Here is a 24,009-nt window from a genome sequence, read left to right as displayed (position 1 = left end):
TTTCCCTCCCCAGGCCAAGGAGAACCTTCCCAAAAGCTCTTTCACTCCACAGAAGCAAAATATATCACACACTGTGTTCGTGACATCTTTCACACGGGAGTTTTGGTTTAATAGCCAAAAGCACCAGAAGTAATGTCTGCATCCAGCTAGAAAAAATACTGCTTACACCAATGTGCAATGTAGGGATTTCCAAGTTCCTTACAAGAGAAGCCTTCTCCTCAGGCTCGATATGACAGAAAGTGTCTGTCCCTGGGGCATAGAACTGCAGCTGGTACCGCTTTTGGTACAGCATTCACCCCAACATCCAGGTTCCTTCACCTTCTTGAGCCACTTTCCCCTTTCTTCCTGCCCATTATTTTGCTCTTATTGACTCGCAGTGCTGCAGGTCAGAAGCCACAGAAAAAGTGCCTCATACCTGTAAAAACCTAATTTTTTAATTTCTGTTTTGAAAGTACTTTAAACTTGTTTTATTTCACAGTATCCCCCCACCCCCCACCCCAAGATGCACTTGATGCACAAGTGCTATTGAAAACACCCCTCTCACACCTACAGAGGAGAGGCAAGGACACGTTGCTGCAGGCAGCACAAGGTGGAATGGTAAAATAGGGTGTGACTCCCTCAAGCCACTGCCTGCAGGCTAAACTTCCTTATTTAATTAAATTAAATCAGAGTGACTTCATCAGACCCAGCCACCAAAGACACTCAGCATTCCTGGACATCCTGCTCTCTTTCCCTGGGTTTGTTCAAGGACCTGAAATATTGGAATTAAAACAATCTCTTGGCTCACCCTCTTGAGTTGTTTCTTTGTTGTTGGTTTTGGTTTTTTTAATCAGACTCTCAAAGCACTTCATACTCTGAATCCAGCAACTGCTTCCAAAAAACAAAACAAAACAAAAAAAAAAAAAAAACCCAAACAACAACAACAAAAAAATAACAATAAAAAACCAAACAAAAAAACTCCAAGTAAACAGACATAAAGCACAAATAAGGAAAACTATTAAAAAAAAACAAACAACCAATTTATTTGGTGCAGTGTTTACATGTAAGATAATTGCATTTCAGTACCAAAAGAGAAAACAAGACTAGTGGAGTCATTTCATTCAATAAAGATTTATCCTTCTTAACAAAGTGACTTGATATGGCTTTTTGATCCTCTACCACGATTATAAATTATTCTCAAAATCCTCGTTCAGGTGGCACTCGGATACGAATTACATTTTGCTAAAAACATACAGGCAGATATGTAAAGGAGAGCTGTAAGGAATCAGAAGCCAAATTTAACAAATGAGGTAGTTCATCTCGTCCTGCAGAAACGCAGTCTTGTGTTTCCTTGTACAAAACATCCAGTCTGTGTGTGTGTGTGTGTGTGTCTGCAGCTCGAGGTGCAGCGCAGCCTGGCTTTGCCCTTTGCCTTTCACAGCAGGGAGAGGCCAAAAGTCACCTTCAGTGTGCTCAGCCAGGGACCTCAGCACTGAGACTCTTCCTGCTGCAGCTCTGGGGCATCCCTGTCCGGGACATCCTTATCCAGGGCATCCCTGTCCAAATCCCACATCATCAAAGTGCCCATTTTGGGTTCAGAGCAGCTTAAGGCAGAACAGCACTTTCTGTAAGGTCTGAGGCAGCCAGACTGCAACAGTCTGACTTTGATTGAGATCCTGAGGATTTTTAACTACCTGAATATACAGGATATTTTTTTATTATTATTTTCTGTGCCTGTACTGTAGTGCATGAAAAATTCCCTTCATATATAATATCCCTCACCCTCTGCTCTCCTGAGACCCCACCTGGAATACTGCACCCAGCTCTGGGATCTCCAACATGGACCTGTTGGAGCAAGTCCAGAGGAGACCACAAAGGTGTTCCAAGGGCTGCAGCACCCCTGCAGACAGGGAGACAGGCTGGGAGAGCTGGGGTTGTTCAGCCTGGACAAGGCTCTGGGGAGACCTCAGCACCTTTTCCACTCCCTAATGAGCCTATAAGAGAGCTGGAGAGGGACTTTGGACAAGGACATGGAGTGAGAGGACACGGGGTAGTGACATCAGACTGAAAGAGGGCACATTTGCATTAGATTTTAGGAAGAAATTCTTCCCTGTGAAGGTGGTGAGGCACTGGAACAGGTTGCCCAGGGAAGCTGAGGATGGTCCATCCCTGCAAGTGCCCAAGGCCAGGCTGGATGGGGCTCTGAGCAACCTGGGATAGTGGAAGGTGTCCCTGCCCATGGCAGTGGGGTTGGAACTGGATGATCCTTAAGGTCCCTTCCAACCCAAACCATTTTGTAATTCTATACTAAAAAAAAAAAAAAATCACTTCTTTTTAAATTGCCAACCAGCAGCTTGGAGATTCAACATTCACATTACTTAACATTTAATTTAAAAACTACTAAACCAACTGTCTCAGGAATCCTGCTACGAAAATCTGAAATTAAATTGTGATTTAAATTCTCATTATAAGCCTGATCACCAAGAGAAAATTACTCAACAAAAGAGAGACTTTTTCAGCAAGCAGGTGACAGAATGACTCCGCCAGGCACCACAAGGAGAAGAAAGGTGCTCATTGTGATAATCCTTCACTGATTAAGACCTGTCACTGTAGCCAGCACAGAACCAAGTGTGCAATCCTTCATGTTACTTTTGAAAAGAAAAATCAAAGAGGAGAAATAAAATCAACCGCAAAGTAAATAAATATCCCAGGCCCCCATGGCTTCATTTATTCCTGTCCTCGGGATCATCCATTAGCAAGGAGAGTGTTGTCATCTGTTTGCCTGTTTAAAAGACAAAACGAAACAGAAAACACAGGTTCAGGTTCTGTCTTAGCCATCACTTGGATGCTTCCCAAAAAAACCAGCTTAGTTATCATGCAAGTCACATTTATTTATTAACTTTTTTTAAAGTGAAAACCACGTTTCAGGATGTGGGGCCTTAACATTTATGAAAAAAATTTAATCCTAATATTTTACCTGCATATTTCTATAAATCCAGTCTGTAAACACAGTCATATTCCCGTACACTCCAGGTTTGTTGGGAGTGGCACAGCCAGTGCCCCAGCTGGTGTCTCCAACCAGCCACCACACAGAGTGGTGGTGAGTCACCAGAGGACCTCCACTGTCACCCTGCACGGGACATGAACTCGTTAGTGACACAGCCACCAGGAAAAATGCGACCCATTTCACTCCAGGAACACAGCTTTAGTTTCAATATAAACCAGCGTGCCATTTAGGGAGTCACTAAAACAAGATATGATGGCAATTTTGGTGTTAAATGATATCTGCTTCTAATAGGAATGAAAATAATTTGCCCAGAGCCCTCTGAGTAAGACTGGCATTACTGACTCTCTTGTTCACAAGCATAATGCTGTGATTAATAATACAATAATGATAATAATGCTGTGGTCATGAGGAGCATTTGATCACTTTCGAGTACCAGGTAGCAAACCATCCCTGAAGCATTAAAAAGGAGCCTCACCCTCCTCAGGAATTTAGTGAGAACTCAGCACTGGCAGCCATTCAGGTGATGAAACAAAACCCCTCCTCTTTAAAGGGATGCACCACCAAAGGAACCAGAAGCCCAAGCAGATGTAATGCAAATCTTTAGTTTTTGGGGGAGCATAGGATTTATTTGTAAGAGAGAGAGATAAAAACCTACTAGCAAGGCCACAGAAGCAATCAGATCATTATTAGCTATTAATTAGGGATAATTACCTGACAGGAGTCAATTCCCCCTGCTAGGTCTCCAGCACAGATCATTGTAGGCAGGATCATGCCATTGTAGATATAAACAGCATTACACCTCGAGCGTTCTATTAAGGGCACCGCAACGAAATTCAAGTTATTTGATGTTTTACCTGGATTTGAAATAGGCACAAACATGCAAAGACAAAATCAGAATAAGCAGCACCTTACTTTGCTATTACAAAAAAAAAAAATAAATCCCAGCAGCCAAGATGAAATAAACTTCCTAGAAGCAGCAGGATGGAAATTTAAGATGTAAGAAGTCTACAAGAGGTCAAGAGGACCTCCCCCAGTACCTTTCTTACACCAAAAAAAACCAAAAAAACCCTCTTTCCTCCCTTTCCTTTTTCCAGTCTTGCAGATTGACTTGCATTGCACTATTTCACCCTGCGGTGGTGGAAAGGAGCAGCTCCTTCCCTTTTCCACATCCACAGGACACTCTTGGCACACAGCAACCCTTGCTGCAGGAGAGATGGCCTTGCCAGCAGGGGCATAGAATTATCTCCTGGATGGGAATTTCTGACCCCCAGTACTGATTTGAGGGTCCTTTGCAGTCTACTGAATGCAACACATCGCAGCTTGCTTTGAGACAGAATGCTCCAGGTAAATATTGGGGGCTGCAAAACGGGTGGAAAAATAGTGCATGAACAGATCCGATTCCAACTGCCCCATCAGCCCATGCAGCAGTATTCATAGGATGAAGAGGACTAGTTCATGTAAAAAATCAAAATATTCCAGAAGGACTTTTTACCTCCTTGGTACTCTGCTCCCCACCCTGATATCCAGCACTGCTGGTTGGGCTGGAACATCATTCCTGGATTGGGCAGACAAACTGGCCTCACAGTTTCTGCAAAACAAACAGAATCACAGATGTTCAGACAGAACTCAAAATAAATGTAAATGGCCACCACTTACACACCAGGCATTCCCTCTGTGCTTCACATTCCTTGCAGGCAGACAATGTGGGAAGCAGCAGAAAGTTTACCAGCTGTCCTTTCCCTGAGGGGTACCTGATCTTCACCTCAAATCTACCTAATCTTCACCTCAAAGTGAGGAAAAAGCAGTTAATGGTTCTACCTTAATTCATCAGGTTAAACAGAACAATTAACACCAGCTCTTCTGAGCAGTAGAAGACAAAGAAAAAATTCTGAAAACTACAGCTCTGCATTCTCATGTCAAAACTCTGCTGAAAATAATCACAAGACAAGCAGGATGCAGTAGTGACACATGCAAGAAGTGTGCAACACAAAAACCTGGAAAACAGACAATCTCCCTGCTCTCAGCAGCAGAAAATCCCTTTCAGATTACACCTGGTAGCTTTAAACTGATGCACTGAAACACAAAGGGCCAGTACACAAAAAGCACTTCAAGTTTAAATAATGGCTTGTTCTCTATTTTGTACCAATTGCTTCTTGTAATGTTGAGTTCTGAAGGGTTTTTTGACCATCATTTGACCTGACTTGAGTTGGGATTTAATCAGCTGCTCCACCACTGCAACCTGTAGCCCTCTGCACATACAGCAGTGGCTAAACTGAAGCACCACAGAGCAGTCTGAGGTAAAAGTATATTATTGAGATGAGCTCAAACCTCCTATCCATGCAATAGATTTAAGTAAATCCTGCTTAGGAAATCAAAGGCTGTGCCCTCTGTCTCTATACCCTGTCTCTAGGGTCATTCTGTGTTCTTCCAATAGGTATCTACAAGGATTGCTTGATGAAATTCAGAAGTTTTAAAAGGTATGCTCACTGCCACTGGATTTCTCCCCTTAAGAAGAACAGAATACCTACCAGTAAAACTCAGTGGTGACTCCAGCTTCATAAGGGCAACATCATTGTCTTTAGAGTCTGTGTCATAATCTGGATGGGATATTATCAGCTGCACTCTGTATCCAATTTTGGAGAGCATCTCATCCTGGTTCAGAATCCCAGCATAAACCCTCCAGCTGTGCGGGTCAGAAAGTCGTCTACAGAACAAAGAAAAGGTCTGAAGGTTTTCTTCTGTGGTGACAAGACAGGGATTAGAACCTTCAAAAAATTGTCTCCGGGAGCTGTAGTCAAATGCTTGTGTGACCAAAAATGCACATGGATTTGACTACCATTTCTGAAGAAAAAGGCAAACAAATTGCTGGACATGTAACTTGAGGAAAGCTTGGCTCTAGTTTCAAAAATATATCAAAAAAATCTTTGCAGTGGTTTTAGTATCACTGGCCATTCCCTAATCACTCAGCACAACAAATTAAGTCTGAGACTGCAACACTGAAGCCTTTTGATTTCCATGACTGAGGGATCAGGCAGGTATTTCTGAAGTCTCACATGTCAGTGGTATCAGCAGAAGCCAGAATTAGTAAAAACATGATCTAGTGAAAGAATTTCACTATCTTGAAAATGCCAGGGTTTTTTTTAGGCTGGTTTTGTGTCTTGATGGTGTTTTTTTAACGTTAAGCATGCTTGCTGGATGTTATTTAAGTAGCCTCTTGTGCTCCAGCACAATTTACAAAAGCTTAACAGAAAACTTGCCACAAGTGTTAAAACCCTCTCCACGAGAAGGACCAAGGCAGCAGTGCCTGCAAGTCACCCCACCTCCAAAAAATCCCAGATCAGGCTGAAAACCAGGTTTGTGCCAGCTGCAGCTTGGTTGCGTTACCAAAGCTTTTGAGCACTACAGAGCTCAAATCCAGACAACAAAGGAGGGATAAGATCTCCAGGTAGAAATCAACACTTGCATTCCCTTCTCAAGGTTAAGGGCAAATATTCTTCCTCGTCTTAGCCTCAAACTGTGATCCAGCCAGCCAACCATTAAAAACGTTTTTGCTTTGTGGGTTTTCCCTCCACCAGAAGCAGCCACCTTTTAAACAAATTCTGCCCTTTCTGAGGGTACCACAGAACCCTCAACTCTCTTTTATAGGTTAACAATGTACAAAGCACCAGGTATTTTTCTTGTTGACGGCTACATAAAGTGCTCCTTGGATAGATATAAATCTGTATTTAATACTGACTTGGACTTTACTACCCTGTGGCAAGAAGATATGAAGAAATAAATGGCACAGGCATCTTTAAATTGACCATATCTACAGCAGTGTGATATTTGAGAATTGTGGGGGAAAGGGGGGTAGTTTCCCTTGGGTTTTCTCACAGAGCAATTCAACATCTTCATGAAAACATTTGTACTGGCTGGCATTAAATTTGGTGCCTTGAGTTTACATCTTAAATTGGGTGGGTATCTGTGCTCAATGTCACCCATTTCATTTTGTAAATAAGGGAAAACATAAAATAAGGCTTCCTGAAGAAAGCAGAGAGATGAGCTGCAGCCAGCCTCCTCCAGAACCAACCTTCCCTTAATTCTTCAGGTTTACCATACAGACAAAATACTGTACCAAGCCAGGTGGGGGGGAGGAAATCAGTTTTAAAGGAGAAAGCTGGGATAATTGAATAAATTCATGCATCCCAGCTTGAAGAAAGGCAAACAGCCACGGAGAAAGAGACTCACCCTTCCACACAATGTGCTGCAGTGACGATCCAGTGGTGGGTGATTATGGAGCCCCCGCAGACGTGGGTGCCCTGCACGTGCAGGCTGACCTGCCAGGGCCACTGCCCCAGCACAGCCCCACTGCCACCCACGATCCTGTTCATCATGCTCACGCTCTTGCTGGACAGGCCACACTCTGAAAGGTCAGTCACACACAGAGGTTAATCACAGACTGAGCTGGGAGATGGATGTTGCACCCCAGGCTTCCCTGACAGAGGGGTGCACGTACCATGTGTCTCGGGTTGCAATGCAAAGTGTAACCAAAGGCATGTATTCTATTATCATCTGTTGAAACTTTTTGGGGAGGTGTTTTTTCTTTAACCCATTCCTCATAACTCTGGCGGGGAGGGGGCGGGGTGCCTTCTGTTAATGGGCCAGCTGTTAAAACCAGGTGGGGCAGTGTTTCTTTATCTCTTCCACCACCCATCCTCCCTCCAGGGGATATCTGCTGTTAATGGGCCATCGAGGCTCACTGCACGACTGATACAATTCCATCATCCCGTTGGGAGATGCTCCACCCAGGGGGAGAAGCCAAGCATTCCTACCTGGATAAAACCTGAGATTCAGAACATCAGGACAGCCTGTTTGCACTGGATTCCAAGAGGAAGACCAGACCCATCTCACCACCACTCGACCTTCAGAGGAAAACTACCCCCTTCTACAGGATCACCTCTGCTCCAACAGAGCCACATCTGTCACTCCAGGAGGACTTAACTGGACTGTTACCAACACCCTGACCAACAGGGTGTCAGGTTGTGTTCTGACTCTGTCAGTGTTTTCCTTTCTTTGTTCGTTTGCTTTTTCTTTTTTTTTTTTTTTTTTTTTTTTTGGTACTACCACATTTCTAACATTCCTAGTGAAGAACTGTTACTCCTATTCCCATATCTTTGCCTGAGAACCCCTTAATTTCAAAATTATAATAATTCAGGGGGAGGGAGTTTACATTCTCTATTCCAAGGGAAGCTCTGGCTTTTCCCTGGCAGACACCTGTCCTTCCAAACAAAGACACCATGTCTGACCTGCTGGACACAGCACAACTCAAAGCCCTGCCCTGACACCAAATTTCAAGTCTGCCATGGTCCAGACCCCCATTAAATTGCAGACCCCACCTGGCAGCTGCTGCCCTTGGTTCACCATAAACTCTTTACACCTTTAAGGAATCTCTGGTGACTCAGGCACCTCTGTGCTGTGCAACAAAGCAGCCAACAGCCAGGAGACACCCCAGGACAGGAATCACCATCAAGAAGGCACTGCCCATCCAGTTGCTGAATCTTGGAGAGCAAATGTACCACAGACATCCCAACACAGCTGCTGGGAGATGGATGTGGAGCTTCACCACAAGTCATTTAAAAGAACCTGTGGCAACAAAGACAAAAGCAACTGGAGATCCACTGTCTTCCTTGTCTCCTCTCCCACCCTGCTCCTAAAACTGCATTATTTGGGAACCAGAGTTAAATCATTTGCCCATGCAAAAACAGCAATTACTGCCACACGTCCAAAAGGACTTGCCAGAGCATTTCAAAGCATGAAGAAGCAGAAGTCTGAAAAAGCCAGTGAGTTACCTATGCATCGCAGAGAAACCACAGCTCCTGAGGCACAGGAACCACTGCAGGAGAAATAAAAACAAACAAACAAACAAACAAACAGGATCTTAGGCACTCAGTGAAGGAAATGGTGAGCAAAGTCCACCGTCCAGCTGCTTTCTCCCCTTTCCAGCTACGTGCCCTGCCTTCAGTCTCATCTTCCTGCGAAGGGTTCCCTCTCTTCACTTTCTCCAGCTACCCTACCAGCAACCATCTGGCCTCCACCATGCCTTGCATTCCCCAAAACTGTCCTGTGGGACACTGCAGACATGAGCACAAAAAGTCTACTGAGAAGAAAGATGAAGAACAGCTTGAGAGAAAATTAAGCTGATTTAGGGAGTCATCGCAGAAGAACTCAACAAGGGAGCTGCAGGAAGTTTGCAGGCACAGCAGGGTACAGGTTTTGAAACTGGACACTTCAGAGCTGTTTAATGGTAATAAAAGCTATGCTTTTCACAGTCGAGATCCATTTTTGCATGGTCTGTGTTTATGTGACTGGAAAAAAAAGCTGTGCCAGCTGCTGTGAATGTGTTGCAGCTTGCAGCTCTTGTCACCATACTCAAACTTCTGCTGATGGTCAGAAAGCCTTTGAAAAATACCTTTGACGTGGCAACCTTCTCAACAGAACAGAGGATGGGACATTTTTTCTTTTAGAAGAAAACAGGGAGGATGGAAAAATGGCAGCTGTGTTTTTGAAAAGAGGGAAGAACAGTGGCTACAATCAGTTTAAAACCAAAGTCTCTTTCCCTCCAACCATCCCCACTGGAAGATGTTGCTTGCATTATGCTGCAGGCAGAAGCTACACCTCTTGCAGCATCTGGAGAGACCCTGCATGAAAGGAGAGAGGCTTTTATTAAACAAAGATACCTGATGTACAGCTTTTTGTACAAGTCTACATTCCCAGCGCTTGTGTTCAGCTTCATGTAGCCCTTAAAGCTGACGTCAGGGGCTACCCCACGACTGTAGAAATACGTATCTCTGCAAAACAGAAAGCCCACGATGAAACTCAGCAGTGGTTTCAGTTTTCAAACAAGTGATAACAATGAGCTATGTCGAGCTAGAGCCTCTGACATGACAGCACTAGAAATATTTATTTTTGTTTTCATGTGAACACTAAACCCTCATGGCACAGCCCAGCCAGAGTCTCAGATTCTTTAAACATTTGTCAAGTTCCACTTCCCACCAGTCATTAGGTTAAAATAATATTTTTATCTGATATGCATGCACCTTGTGTAACAGGGCAAGATGAAGAGGTGCCTTTGCCAGTAACATTTTCACAGCAGAGCCTCAGACACATTAAAAATGGCAAGAGGGAAATTTTAACCTTTCTGTGTCAGAGCAAAGGCTGACAGAGATTGGACTTACACACTGTAGCCCATGTCTGTGCATGCAATCTTCCCATAATCATCATTCCAGTCATCTTGGCAAACAGGATACCAGGATTTGCTGACAGGTGAATAAACTTCCAGGATAAAATTTGGTCCAAAAAGTCTAACTGCCAGAAAAGGAAGAAAGGGAAAAAGGGGGGAAAAAAAAAAAGAAAGAAAAGAAACTAAGAACACCACATGCTATTATTACTACTTTCTCTGCTTGGAAGTAGTTACTCATAATATCCACTTCATGTAAGAATTGATGTTAATTTAATGCTCCCTTCTTCTCAAATTCTGAACGTTCTAAATATCCAGTAGACAGAAATATGGCAATGACTTACTTCCTTTCATGTAAGGCAATTTAGAAGAACTACTAGTTTTAAAATGCAAATGTACAAGATAGGATTCATACTTTCATTTCAGCTTTTATGCTCAAAATTCTCTTTTATATTGTACCACTGAGAAAGATTAATAATGATTTTTTCTGATCTTTTCTCTATGCAACCATATATTTCTTAACATATCAGTTACTGTGTATAAATAAAATATGATCTATTGAAAAATACTTTATATTATCTCTTAATACACCAAATTTCTTCAGAGAAGCTCTTTGTAGAGCAACAATGTAATCAGGAGCAATTAGCTCTGACATTCCATGTCCCATTATGTATTTGCTTGCACAAGAATTTGATAAAAAATAGTTCAAGCAAAAGAACGGATTGAAACAGGCTTCTCCAAGAACCCATTATTCAACCAAATGGAGTGGAACAGCTGCCAGCAAATGCTAACCCTGCATGAGAATGTGCTGAATTAAGGTTTAGAGAGGGAATTTAAAGCACAGCTGGAGTTTTCCAGCGTGGCACTGGCACAAGATGCCAAACCTCTGGAATGGACAAATCAACGTTTCCACCTTCTACCTTCAGCTCTTCAGTAAAGCTTCCCTTGGCATCTTTTCAGTGAAAAGAAATCATTAGGCCAGGCTTTCTTCCACAAACGAGTTGTGAAGTAGTTGAAGAACTAAGGGGAGAACAAGGAATGCAAAATACATGGAGAAAGACAAGCCTGACTGAAGACCACCAGGTTTATGTCATCACCTGGAGCTTACTGAGAAGTCACCACTGACTGCTCCAGGGACAACGCTAGTAGATTCAGTTCTGCACAAACCCCACCCAAATTAAAAGGTGATATTTAACAAACTGACTCAAAGCAGAGGCAGCTCAAACCCCTGAGCCAAGCAATTTATTTCAACTCTTCAATCAGGCTGGAAACAAACTGAACATCTATATACAACACACATCCGACAGCATTTTAAAGATAGACCTGAGGCTAAAACAGCCTTGTTGCAGCTTAGGCAAGCTCTGGAAAAGGCAATCTGCTGCCAGGCTCCTGCAGTTGATGCCGGATTTTGCCGCCAGCCCCTGGATGCTGTCACTCACCACAGCGGGTCTCGTCCTCCCCGTTGGGGCAGTCGCTCACTCCATCACACCACTGGGAGGGGGACATGCACACCCCTGAGGATTCACACTCCATCAGGGAGCTGAGGCAGTGGTTCTCCACTGCAAGGAGAGAGAAACACAGCCATGAGGCTGCACACCTGCCCAGCTCTCAAAGAGTTTCCCACTTTGATGGAGCAAAACATTGGAAGTGGCTCTTAAGCCCAGAGGTGAGAGAGAAGCCCCTTAAACCCCATCTGCCACAGCAGAGGATGGATTGCTCTCTCCTTTGCATCGCCTGTCAGATCAAGTCTCTGATGCAGCTGATTGGATTTTGGCCACTGGCCTCCCCTGAATAATCAGGCACCATTAAGTTGTCAGAAAGGAGTCAGCACTGGCACAGCGTTAACACGCAAAAAAAGGAGGAGAGTGAGTGCCTCAATTATGTACTTTTGATCTTATTTAAAACAGGATTACACTCACCCTGCTTAAATCAAAACGAGTCAAAAAAAATGCCCCTAAAAACACAAAGTGTCATACTTGTAGTTCTAAATGAACTCCCTTAAAATCATAGAATAGTTTGAAAGAGATCTTTAAATATCATTTTAGTCCAGCCCCAATGCAACGAGCAGGGGCATCTTCCACTAGATCTCTCTTCCTCTTTTCCTGAGCAAAACAGAATGGAGAGGGTCCTAAAACCAGCAAACTTTTAGTTTCCTGCTTTTTTAGCAAAGCAGCTTTCATTGAAAGGGAAATTAAGACAGCACAAGGCAAACTCCACCTGAGCTGAACAGAATTGGTCCAGCCCTGCTTCAGAGCTCAGTCAGCCCAGCTGGGGATGATTTCCAAGGCAAATATCCATGGAACAACTTAAGAGTGCTGAGACAGGCTAGGCTCATGCAACGTTTACACAAACGCCCCACAGAAACAAGTCAATGGATGTAAATGATTTCTGGTCCAAGGGAGATCCCATTTTAGCAGAACAAAACACATCCTGACTGTTTACGCTCTTGCAGTTAAGGTTTACACATTTACTACAATTCCCTCCCTTCACCTGAAATTAAATGAAGCTCAAATTTGGGAAGTAATAGTAGCACTAAGAAAGAAACAAAATAAAACAAATAAACAGCAAAAAAAGCCCCAAAACACCTCAACCCACAAACAAAACTAATCCATTAAGAAGCAACATTAGTTCTTCTCTTAGGAGAAAAGGAACAAAGACTTTTCTGTCCTTAACTCAGCATAAAGCATAATATAAGAATGGATATTTCTAATTTGAAAAGCTTAATCTTTTCTTTTAAAAAAAAAAAAAAAAAGGGAAGGAAAAAAAAAGTCCCAAACTTACCAAAATACCAGATGAAGAAAGCAGCAATTGCACAACAAATGACTATTAATATAGATAATATTATTATTATGGTTTTCCTTAGACCTGAAAGGAAAGCAAGGAGGAAAAGAGAAATTAGGTTCACAAGTTAAGTAATTTCCCCCCACCAGCACTATTTGACATTAAAATCAGTCGGTTTTAGCCAGACTTTTCTGCATTTCACCATCCTTCCTGCAAAATCACCCAGTTGCACCAGCACCCCAGCCAGCTGTCCCTTCATCCACAAGGATGGAGACGGATCATCTCCTCCAACTCACGACTTGGAAGGGAAGGTCCCTTCCCTTTATTATCCCACTTGGACAGATCTCAGGACCAAAACTGGGGAGAAATCCCCCCAAAACTCACTGGCTGCACACGTTCTCCTGGGTGGGCTTGCTGGTGGCCGGGTGGACTGGTGGGTGGCCACCCTTGGGACGTAGCTTGGCACGGAGGGAGCGCCGGCGGAGAAGAGCTGTGGGTAGGGGTTAGCACCTGCTGCCTGCCTGGCAGCATAGATGGGCTCTGGCTGGAAGCCCCTGTTCTCGTAGTATGGCGGTGGTGGACCCTGAGGGGTGGCGTGGGGAGGAGGGAAGAACAGGAGAAAGTGAGGGAAAGGCAGAATTCCAGAGTCCTGCTTCGTAAAACACGCCCCGCGCACGCAGAACACTTACTAGGGGCTGCAGCTTACACAGACAGAGAGATTCACAAAGCATGCCTAAAACCTCGTGTTTTGAATGATAAAAATCCCACAGAGAGAGGCTGGAAAACCTCTGGCAAGATCAGTTTGCTGATCCATAGCAACCTAAGAAGGATTCTTGAGCCCGGCCCTCCCAAGCTGTTTGCACAAATGTTTGCCCTGGGATGTCTGACAGGGTGGAAATAAACAGCGAGGACAACTGTGGGCAGCAGCAGCATCACAGAAAGAAATGCTGACAAGTAACAGCCTTTGTGCAGGTTCAGGACAAATGCTTACTGCCCCATTTCATGCTGTGACAGCAGCAGGTACACCTCAGCTATTTCTGACACACACTGGCCTGCAACAGGTCGTGGAATATTTATCCTGGAAGAGCTTCAAGCACTAGTCAGAAGCCATTCTAACCTATCCCGCCAAAACAAGCTTAAATAAATCTCCCCTGAAAGTATCCAAGCACTTGAAATGTTGGTTAATTCAAGCCTCTTACACCTGCCTCACAGCATCTTCTTCCATTTTTACCAAAATGGAAACACAAGAAGTAGTCCATGTTTTAAAAGACTTCTTAATCAGGACATCACTCAGTGAGCTGCTACATGTAAAGAAATAAAACCATTGTAAAAGAAAAAAAAAATCAGAGAGGAACATTGTGAATATTTTGTTTACTTACTAGAGTAGAGGTCATTTTTCCTTTGTCAACAGTACAGAAACAATTCAAGTGTCAGGGAGTCAAGTGTGAACCTATACAAACAAACAAACAAACAAAAAAAGAAAACCATCACCAGTGGAGGTTTTGTCAGGCTTTCCGTTTGGAAAAAGGCCAGACCTGCAGAAGGGGAAAATAAAACAAATTAAAAAAAAAAAAAAAAAAAAAAAAAAAAAAAAAAAAAAAGAAAAAAAGAAAAGACCCAACACAAATTAAAAACCCACACCCCAAACCAAGCGGAAGTACCGAAGAGAGGGTACAAATTAAGGTGCAGCATGAAATCAGATCTCAGCAGCCTCTCAATGCAAGCCTGAGGATTATACAGTGGCAACTATTCATTAGCACGAGGGCAGCACAAACTGAGAAGGTCAAGTCAGTGCTCACTCTTGCTGGCAGAACAAGAGTCAAAGAATATCCTGGCAGCCACCCACACGGTGTCAGTCCCATGCTCAGGTCCTCCTGCCTCTCTCAGCACTTACTCATGTGAGGTTTATGACATAGAAACCAGCAAAGCATCAGGAAATACAAATTCAACCAATTCATGATAGCAGCACAACTGGCAGCCCCCACAGGCTGCATTTTTTTCACTCTTAGGTGTTCCAAACATTTGTTTTCTTGGCTGTGTGTTGTAGTCACCGCACCAAAAACAGGAAGAGTTGCAGGGGATCTGTGCCAAAGCAATGTGAAAGTTTTGCAAACAGGGTAAAAAGAGAGGTTCTACATCCAAAGTTTCAAGCATCCAGCGGTAGTTTATTTTAAAGTTAAACGTTAATGTTGAGCAAAACCAGTGATTGCCACAGACACATGAAATACAAAAAATGTTTGCTGGTGCAGATCTAAAACAGGCAGTCATACACCTCCACAAGCAGCCATTCTAATAAATGCTGCTATCTGCTGAGTCCTCTCATGTTGCTCCACAAGAAAAAAAAGTCTAGAAAGTGTCTCAGTCCTGCACTGAGAAATACCCTTCTCCACCTTGCAGAGCAAAACCCTGCACGCTGCAGCTGTGTGAAGACACAACGTAATTCAGCCCAAAGTAATAGGCTATTTTTGCCTCTATCAAGGCATCATCTCACCCAAAACTGAACTGCAAATGTCACTGAAGCAGATTCCAACAGCCGCTGGGCACCTGCTGTGCCAGCTTTTTGTGACACTTCAGGAAGGCTGAGGCTGGTATTTGCTTATCAGTGCCAGCAAACAGGTGTAAATAATGCACCACTGAACTTATTTGTGTGGCAGACAGGTGACAAATGAGTCTCACTCCTACTTACTGTAAGTCCATCAGACTGGTGACTAAGGCTCCAGGACTTGTGCTTGGCTTTATGTCCCATCCATCCTTGCCCAGCTCTTCACAGCAGTTGGGAAGTGCAGCTCTGCCCACACTTAGGGACAAATAAATCACAGGAGGATATTTCTGCTCCTTGTCCTCTGAAAAGGAGAGGGGAAAAAAGGGTTAGGAAGTTTAGTGATACCAGAGAGAAGTGGTGTTTCTGAGGTAAGCCAACAGGGACTATGACCAAAACAATCCCTTATATTTTTTTTTTACATTACCATTTGAAAGGCTTTGCAAATTAACAGGGAAGAGTGTTCCTCACTCTTTTTTGGGAGTTTTGGTGGTTTCTTTTTTTTTTTTTTTTCCTAGAAGTGAACTGAGGGAAAAATATCTCTCTTGTTTAGCTCGTTTTCCACCATCACTCCCAAATTAGTTCTTGTTAATCTATTTCCTATCCAGCTTCTGATTAATAACAGTTTTCCTGTTATAAAATACATGAGCTCACAGGTAAATACAGACTTCCATGGTATTACCTATACACACTTTCCTGTCTTTTAAAACTACATGAAACCAAAACCACCGAACTCTCATTGCTTCCGCAAATGTTTAAGGCAAAAATCAATCTGTAGCATCCAATACTGATATAATCTGGTTTTCCTAAGCACACATCATTCCCACACTTCAAAATGTTTCACAGGCACATCAAGGGAACTGCAACAACTTCTCAGATAAGGAAGTTGGGTCACGGAGAACCAAACTGACCTGTCAAACACATCCCAACAACTAGAGAGCTAGAAGGGACTGGTCTGCCTTATCTCAGTCCAAGACCTTGGCCTCTAACCCACCTCACACATCAGACAAATTTATATAGACCACTATAAAGTGTCTTGAACCCACTCTGATGATGCAGAAGAGTTCAGTGGGAACATACAACTGTCCTTCCCTCTCACTACCCTCGTTCCTCCTGATAGCTGCTGAGCTATTAAAGCACTTTACCGGGTGCATCTGAAAAAAACAAACTTCAGAAGTCCATTAAAGGGAGCCGGAGGCCCCAGGCAAGAGAACTGGGGATGGAGCTCCTCACCTGCGGTGGTTTAGCACAGGTGCCAGGCTGGGGATGGGCTCGGCTCACCAACAGGAGTGTTGTCCATGCCTCTGGAGAGCCCAGACTTAAATCAGAGACCCCAAGTGACTCGGCCCTTTTTTCCCTCTTTCGGCTGGCAAGGGAGTTAGCATCACTTCCTAAGATGAGGTTGGGGTCTGGGCCCCCGGGGCCAGGCCGGCCGGGCGTTCAGGGGGGCCGCTGCCTGTGGGGAGTGCCTGGGCCGGCAGTGTCCCCTCTTCCCCCGCCCGGCCCCTGACAGGGTGAGGAGGAGGAGGAGGAGGAGGAGGAGGAGGATTGCAGTTCGGCAGTGCCGGCCGCATGTCCGGGGCCGCAGTGGGGATGGGGCTGGTTGTGGCAGGACCATGCCCCCGCCCCGGCCCAAGGGGAGGATGGAGTCTCCCCCTCACCCTACGCTGGGCCCTGAAGAGCAGCTTCGAGCGGCTCACACCTTCAGATCTAGGGTGAAAGTGAAGGTATCCATCAGCCTTCAGCCCACCGGCATGGCTCTGAAATCTTTGCAGCTGCCGCGGCAGATTCACCTGACCACCGGAGGCCTGGGCAAGCTTTAACTCGGTCCTGACACAGAGTGAGACTTTCTTCAACTCTAACCCTTCTCAGAGATGAAAGAAAAGGCCAAGCTGGAGACATGTAAAGGGACAATATGGAGATCTCAAAGTCAAGTAAAGGAAGAGTGACTTTTTAGGTAGAAGAGATGACAAGTTGCCTTGGTTCTAAGCTGAAAATCTCCTATGGGTTACGGTAACAGAGGGTAATATGCTACAATAATCCTTTTAATCGTGGACGATATGAATTGGGGACATGGTTTGTGGATTTGAGCACAGGTATCTGTGGTGGACTGAGTGAATATTGAATTAGTAGCTGTGATCTTGTGATCTCATGAGAGGCTGGAAACGAGAGTGATGAGAAGAAGCCTCCTGTGCCAGTAAGAAGACATCTCTGTTCCTTGAGGTGAAGAATCCTTTGCCTTTGAAGTTGTTCATCCTTAAAAGTGCCACCCCAATGTATATATGAGTCTACGGCCCACATGTAGTCACGGGAAAGGCTACACGATATGGGAGGTTCCGCAACTGCAGAAGTTTCCTGGGAGGGCTGCATTTGTGTGAGTTAGAAGCCACAAGCAGACTGTTTCTCTTGTGGAAAGTTACCAAACAACAGGAGAGACTTCTCTCTCTCAAGGACTGAAGGAAAGACTGTTTTATTAGTGGTACTGACCTGGGGTTCTGAGTTTTGCCTCTTTACATTGTTTGTAGAAAATGAACAGTTTGCGGTGGGAGAAAGGGTTGGTATAGAAATTCATTTGTGGAGTTTTTTTTTTCCTTTTCCTTTGCTTCTCTTGGTGTGTGTTAATAAAATCTGTTTATCTTAAGTTGGGGCCTGCTTTGCCTTTTTCTCCCAAAGTCCTATCTCCCAGTTGGCAAACAAAATTCGGCAAACATGAAACCACCACATAAATGGTGCTGAAACCCGGGATAAGCAAACCAAAAGCATATCATCACCAGAGCAGGCTTCGAGGTGTCACAGTGTACCAAGGCTTGAGGGTTGGCTTGCTAACACCTTCCAGCTCTGGAAAAAGTGCACCCAAATAATGAAAGGGACCCATCAGTCCTAGGCAGTCAAGCCCTTAAATTTCAAAAACTCCAGTATGGATGGAGCTGAACCAGCATTTAGACCTCCAGCAACACAGAGTGTCCAAAACTGAGTTTTTCTTTCATAACTCAAAGTGCAGGAATAAAGCCACTGTTTCTAATGACAGGAGAGACAAAGAGTAAAAAGCTGCCACTAACCCAGTTCACTGATGAATAAAGCAAATTGTGTTGCCACACATTTTGAAGTATCTGAGCTTCTTACATATGCCTCAGGAGTGTTAATGTTATGGCATGGGTCATTAGGATTAAAGAAATGCATCACTATTTCCAGTAAATTTGTAAAAAATGAAAACAAAAAAGGAACGCAGCCAAAAAACAATACAAAAAAATTATATTGGACTGATTCAAAACAAATTAAATCCAATAGCTTTTCTGGGGTTTTTTTATTAGTTTTTCCAGATTTCTGCAAATCAGGTCTTTAAGTAAAAGTTGCAGCAGAGTTGGTCTGCATTTCATTTGACAACATCCTATTTAACCAAAAATGGACTTTCCAGACTCTCAGCCCTCCAAAGGCTTCTCCTCATCCCTACCACAGTGACAGTCCCTCTGTGCCCTGGGCAGGAAACACCAAGCACAGAGTTGTGCTTCTCAGCTGTACATGGTCCTCACTGTCACGTGCTCCTAAACCCCTGACTGAATTTTGGTGAATTTTGGGCAAAAAATGAGACTGTGCTTTTGCCTCACTACAGCAGCATCAGCTCATGGCTCCCTCACACCTCCTGTGTCCTTTTCTGGCCAACATCCCAAAAAGGCAAGAGATAGAATGAAAAGCAAAGAAACCCTAAAGGTCTAAGCAGGATTTTGTAATGACACCAGAGCTGCCTTTTACCCTGGATCTCCATGCAAGAAATAACAGGACTTCCTCAGCACACACCGTGTTGCAATTGTTAATTGTTTCCACAAGCTTTTACACAGGGATCCCTATAGGCTGTTTCCATGCCCAAGTCAATAGGATGGAATAAGTACCTCCAGATATCCTAAATCAACACTGAATTCACCTGGCCAAAGAAGCCAGAGTCCTGTTGGCAACAGCTTGCTCCCTGCATTTACATATTCTCCAATACATGTTCTGTGCTATTTCCTGAAACAGAAACATCAGCTGTTTGCCCAGTTCTGTGATGGTTATCAACAATTGAAAAAGAAACCCCAGAACAAAAAAAAAACCCCAACTAGTTCTTCACAGTTAGGCCTTCATAACAGCAACCACATGTAAACAAGAAAGATGTAAGAGGACAGAGCAGAGGTCAAAAAACAAATGAAGTCAAGCTCATCTAAAAAGGAGGAAGCATAAAAGCATCCAGACATTCTACATGAACCTAACACACTGCATCACATCCAAAAAATTTCCTGTATCAAGCAAACCAACAGAACTCATTGAAATAGCATAGGAGTAATTTCAGTGCAAAGCTCAACCCTAAGGAAGGGCAAGCCAACATTTTATGGCTTTGATGACGCTAAAAAGAAAGTATGCTGTCATCATTTTTTTCATTTCCAACCTGTTTATGGCCACCGAGAAATTTCAGCAACATCACATGAACACAATATAACCATGACATGATGGTGTGCAGGAAAGGTTAGTGACGAAATAAAATAAAATAAAATAAAATAAAATAAAATAAAATAAAATAAAATAAAATAAAATAAAATAAAATTAGAAAAGAGGAGATTCCAGATTCGTTTTCATGATCATTTCACAGGACAGTTCCTGCCTTGTCACCTGGACAAGAGGAAAGAAACGTGGTCAAGATTCCTGTTCAACAATCAGTATTAAAAATTATCATGACTTGCAAATGAAGTATAGAAAGGTTAAAAAAAAATCCAGTTATGAATGAAAAAGGAAAGGAGCTAAATAAGATTTTTCATTCCATTTCATTTCCAAGATTTCCTTGACACTTCTTCAGGAAGTGGCACTGAATATTTTTATTGTGATTATTTTAAAAAAGTGATTTTAATTGACTCCATTTATCCTCTGGCAGGGATCAAAGACAAATTAACTGAATGTCTCAAAGTCATTAAATCAGGGTCCTACAGTGTCCTGGCCTTTCCACAAACCTCAACAGAGGTGAGCTCTACTCAGCATGCCTGTGCAGTAACATCACAAGTATTTCAAAGAACTCCCGAGACTATGCAAATATTTACCAGAAAGGTTGCCACAAACAAAACCTCGTCCTTCTCACAGCTCCTAAGAAACAGTTTTGAAGCTATTCTAGATTAGCTCCTCAAATGTCATTATACTGTACAACTACTTATCAAGAGGTGTTAAAAACCAGTGCCTCTTGATAAGCACTATCAGCAGCAGCTCAGTGAAGTCCACTGCAGGTTTCCCCAGGCCAGGAAACTGAGATTAATTCTACTTCCACGTGGAAAAAAAAAAAAAGCATTAAAAATCTCTGAGCATGGCAATCACTTTTTAAAAAGTTATAGGGTGCCATACTAATACTACAAATAATAGTCTATGATTATTATTATTATCTGTCTGAAAACAGACAATGGCTTCAAACTCAGCCTTGTCACAAGTAGATCATGTGCTTTGTTAGGAACAGTGGGGTGAGGAAGGAGGCTGAAACGCTCTTTTTTTCTCATTTCTCTGAGCAGGTGGTGAGTGGCACAAGACCCTACAAAACCAGTCATTTCTGAAACAGAAAGGACCAAGAGCCCAGAAGAACCAGAGGCGTGGTGGGAGATAGACCCATTGTTGTTCAGGCAACAACTGCAAACCACAGCACTGAGGACCAGATCACAGGAGGGGCTGCAGGATGCAGCAGTAGCCAGCTTGGCCTTTGGATTCTTACTTCCCTTACATCCCAGGTTTTGCCCTTGCCCTTCTTCCAAAGCATAAGCAAATAACTTTCTAGCAGAAGCATGTTTGCTAATATCTTCATATTTGATTATTACCTTCTGGCTAAACTCAAGTGTCTGTCTATGCCACTGGCAAGGAAATAAACCTCTCCAGAACTCTTGTTCACCATATCTGAGCAGCAAATTAATGTGATATGAGTAAGGTAGCACTAGGTACCCACACTGCAGGAAAATAAAACCCAGCAATGTTAACAAACCAGACTGATTTAGTTGTCCAGGTCAGCGATTTTTTAGCCTGTGACCTACAGGTCCTGAGGAGCTGCAAACCACTTCTACGAGGTCTGTGGTAGATAAGAGTGAAAAGCAAATCCTGCTGGCAGGAGGTTTGAATTGACTCCACGGGGAGGCTCCTATTGCCAGGAACAGGTTTCAGGATTCACACCAAAGCACTGCTGCAGAGCCCAGGCACCACTGAGCCACCACTCAGTGTAGACCAGCCCAGGAGGAAAAACCCACATCTTCAGGACAGGCAACTCCAAGACAAATATTTTGACCAGCATCCCAGAGTAATGTGTTGCTTTGTTTTTCCATCAACATACAGGAATGTAGTTCCAACTTATTTACAATTTCAGGCTAGGCTACCGTGGTAGATTTGCTCTAGGTTGACTATGAGCCAGAATAAATTTTAACAGTTTAAGAATAAAAGGAAGAAATACAAAAAGGCACGTGAAGTCCTACTTTGACACCAACATTTATCTTAGCCCACCTGTCTTTTGACTTTATATCTACACCTGTAGGAAAAAGCCTTACTATTTTCCCAGTTCGTTGACCTATGCCACACACAACGTCCACCTCTTTCCACGCCTAATATTGCCCTGGGTGATGCAAGTAAACCAAGCTGCTTCCTTTGGCTCTTTCTAAAGCACTGGAGATGTTGGTGTCACTTAAGTCAGGACAAACAGAACCACTTAGGACAAAGGCTCAGCGTGACAATGCTCCCTTAAATCCACAGACACCCACCCACCCAGGAAGTTCAGGTTGAGATTCGATGCCCAGGTAAGCAATGAAGACAAAGCCACCTGCGAGGAGGTGTGGGCTGGATTGACTTCAGTGTGCAAAGCTTTGGCACAGAAGTTTCGATAGTGCGGCTCTTCTAAAAGCTACTTTTCCAAAACCACTCGACGGGCTGTGCCGACTTTCACCCGAAATTAGCGTTTTTCCTAAAACCCGATGCATTAAGACACCCAGAAGAGGCCCCAGAACTAAACGTCGTTCTGCTTTACTCTCTCTGCTCGCTCGGTGACCTTGAGGAAGTTGCCCAATCTTTTACCCTTCATCGCCAGGGCAGGAGATGGACGAGCTCCACCTGGAGCGGGGCGAGGCGGGCCGGCGCTGGCTGAGCCCTGCGCACCTCCCGGGAGCCCGTTTATCACTGAATCCACAGCGCCCATCCTCCCCCTTCCTTTGGCTCCCGACTATCCTGCCTATTCTGGCCTCCCCATCCACCTCCTTCCTCCGTGCGCCTTTGGATCCCGACTATCCCGACTTCCCCATCCACCTCCTTCCTTTGGATCCCGACAATCCCGGCTACCTTGGCCGCCCCCATCCACCTCCTCCCTGCACCTTTGGCTCCCGGCTATCCCATTTCCCCATCCACCTCCTCCCTGCACCTTTGGCTCCCGGCTATCCTGGCTTCCCCATCCACCTCCTCCGTGCAGCTTTGGCTCCCGTTTTCCCTTTACATCCCGGCCCGCGGGAAAGCGCAACTTTATCGCTCTGCATCTCCCGCTGGCGACAAACCGGCTGCGGACAGGGGACACCGGGGAAAGCGGGGGGGGTGGGGGACGGGGCGAGAGCCACATCCCTCTCGGTTTTCAATCCTCCGGCGCCTCCTCCCCCGCGGGACGAGGGCTCCCAGACACCGCCGCGGTCCCTCCTCATCCTCCCCAAGTTTCTCAGGGAAAAGCCAAGCGCAGCCGGCGAGACGGCGATTCCCAAGGCGAAGGGGAGAGCAGCGCTTACCTGGGGCTCGGCAGGGGATGGAAGGCAGGCAGGCAGGCAGCGGAGGGAGCCGGGAGCGGGCGGGGAGGAGTCTCGGTGCGGGGCTGGAGCTGGGGCAGGTGCCCGCAGGTGGATCTTGCCCGGCCCCTTCCTCCCGCGGCGGGCGGGACCCGGCGCTGCCCGCGCCCGCCCGGCTCGCCCCGAGCCCCCGCAGCCCGCCGGGCCCGGATGGACACGGAGGGTTCTCCCTTCCCTTCCCTGTGCCCCCAGCCCTCCTCCTCCTCCCGCGGGTGTTTGCGAAGCCAACTCGCCGGAGGGAAGCGAAGGGAGCCCGGCGAGGGGCAGGCGGTGTCTGTGCCCCCTCCCCGTGTAAAACCCCCGGGTTTGGCTGTCGCTGCTCTAACCCAGTGCCCTGTTTTTTGAACTCGCCCCTGGGTCCCTGTCGGCTTCCATTTCAGGGTGTTGCAGTAAAATAAGGACTCGCAACACTTCCCTGAACAGGGCAGGTCAGCACCTGATAAAGATTGCTGGTAAAACACCGGCCGGGGAAAAATGACTTCCGTTTTCTTTGGACTTTTTTTTTTTTTTTAGGGTCATTTAATAACGGGGTGCTCTGGAAAATTACTGCCATCTCAATGGTCGCTTTATTTACAACGCTGTGGTGACTTGTGGTGCCACCTGTAAGGCAGACCTACAGTGAGGGAGGGGTTTATTGTCTGCCAAAGCTGAGCCCCACAGGGAAAAAAAAAAAAAAAAAGGCAAATAA

General features: G+C 44.7%; 1 protein-coding gene across 3 annotated transcripts in view; it reads right to left on the bottom strand.

Annotated features, from left to right (window-relative positions):
• TMPRSS2 (transmembrane serine protease 2) overlaps positions 1 to 23,357 on the bottom strand; it is a 315,898-nt gene extending 292,541 nt beyond the window's left edge. The window contains exons 1-15 of one of the 3 annotated variants that reach the window (XR_010719510.1): positions 23,265 to 23,357; positions 15,670 to 15,826; positions 14,363 to 14,433; positions 13,368 to 13,566; positions 12,984 to 13,067; positions 11,642 to 11,761; positions 10,201 to 10,330; positions 9,703 to 9,813; positions 8,815 to 8,858; positions 7,214 to 7,388; positions 5,515 to 5,690; positions 4,479 to 4,574; positions 3,698 to 3,840; positions 2,957 to 3,109; positions 1,010 to 2,761 (exon numbers count right to left, since the gene is read on the bottom strand). Coding sequence is in view for 2 of the 3 variants with exons in the window: in XM_066177131.1 (XP_066033228.1) it covers positions 2,750 to 2,761; positions 2,957 to 3,109; positions 3,698 to 3,840; positions 4,479 to 4,574; positions 5,515 to 5,690; positions 7,214 to 7,388; positions 8,815 to 8,858; positions 9,703 to 9,813; positions 10,201 to 10,330; positions 11,642 to 11,761; positions 12,984 to 13,067; positions 13,368 to 13,566; positions 14,363 to 14,377 (1,458 nt within the window). In the remaining variant the exon portion in view is untranslated. Of the gene's footprint in view, positions 1 to 997; positions 2,762 to 2,956; positions 3,110 to 3,697; positions 3,841 to 4,478; positions 4,575 to 5,514; positions 5,691 to 7,213; positions 7,389 to 8,814; positions 8,859 to 9,702; positions 9,814 to 10,200; positions 10,331 to 11,641; positions 11,762 to 12,983; positions 13,068 to 13,367; positions 13,567 to 14,362; positions 14,434 to 15,669; positions 15,827 to 23,264 lie in introns of those variants that run through there. The other 2 variants (XM_066177131.1, XM_066177132.1) reach the window with 2 other exon arrangements.
• Positions 23,358 to 24,009: the final 652 nt, after the last annotated feature.

The sequence above is a fragment of the Chamaea fasciata genome, unplaced genomic scaffold, assembly GCF_029207755.1.
Source record: "Chamaea fasciata isolate MVZ Bird 193981 ecotype frontalis unplaced genomic scaffold, bChaFas1.0.hap1 SCAF_2, whole genome shotgun sequence".
Lineage (NCBI taxonomy): Eukaryota > Metazoa > Chordata > Aves > Passeriformes > Sylviidae > Chamaea > Chamaea fasciata.
This window is presented reverse-complemented; position numbering and strand designations above follow the sequence as displayed.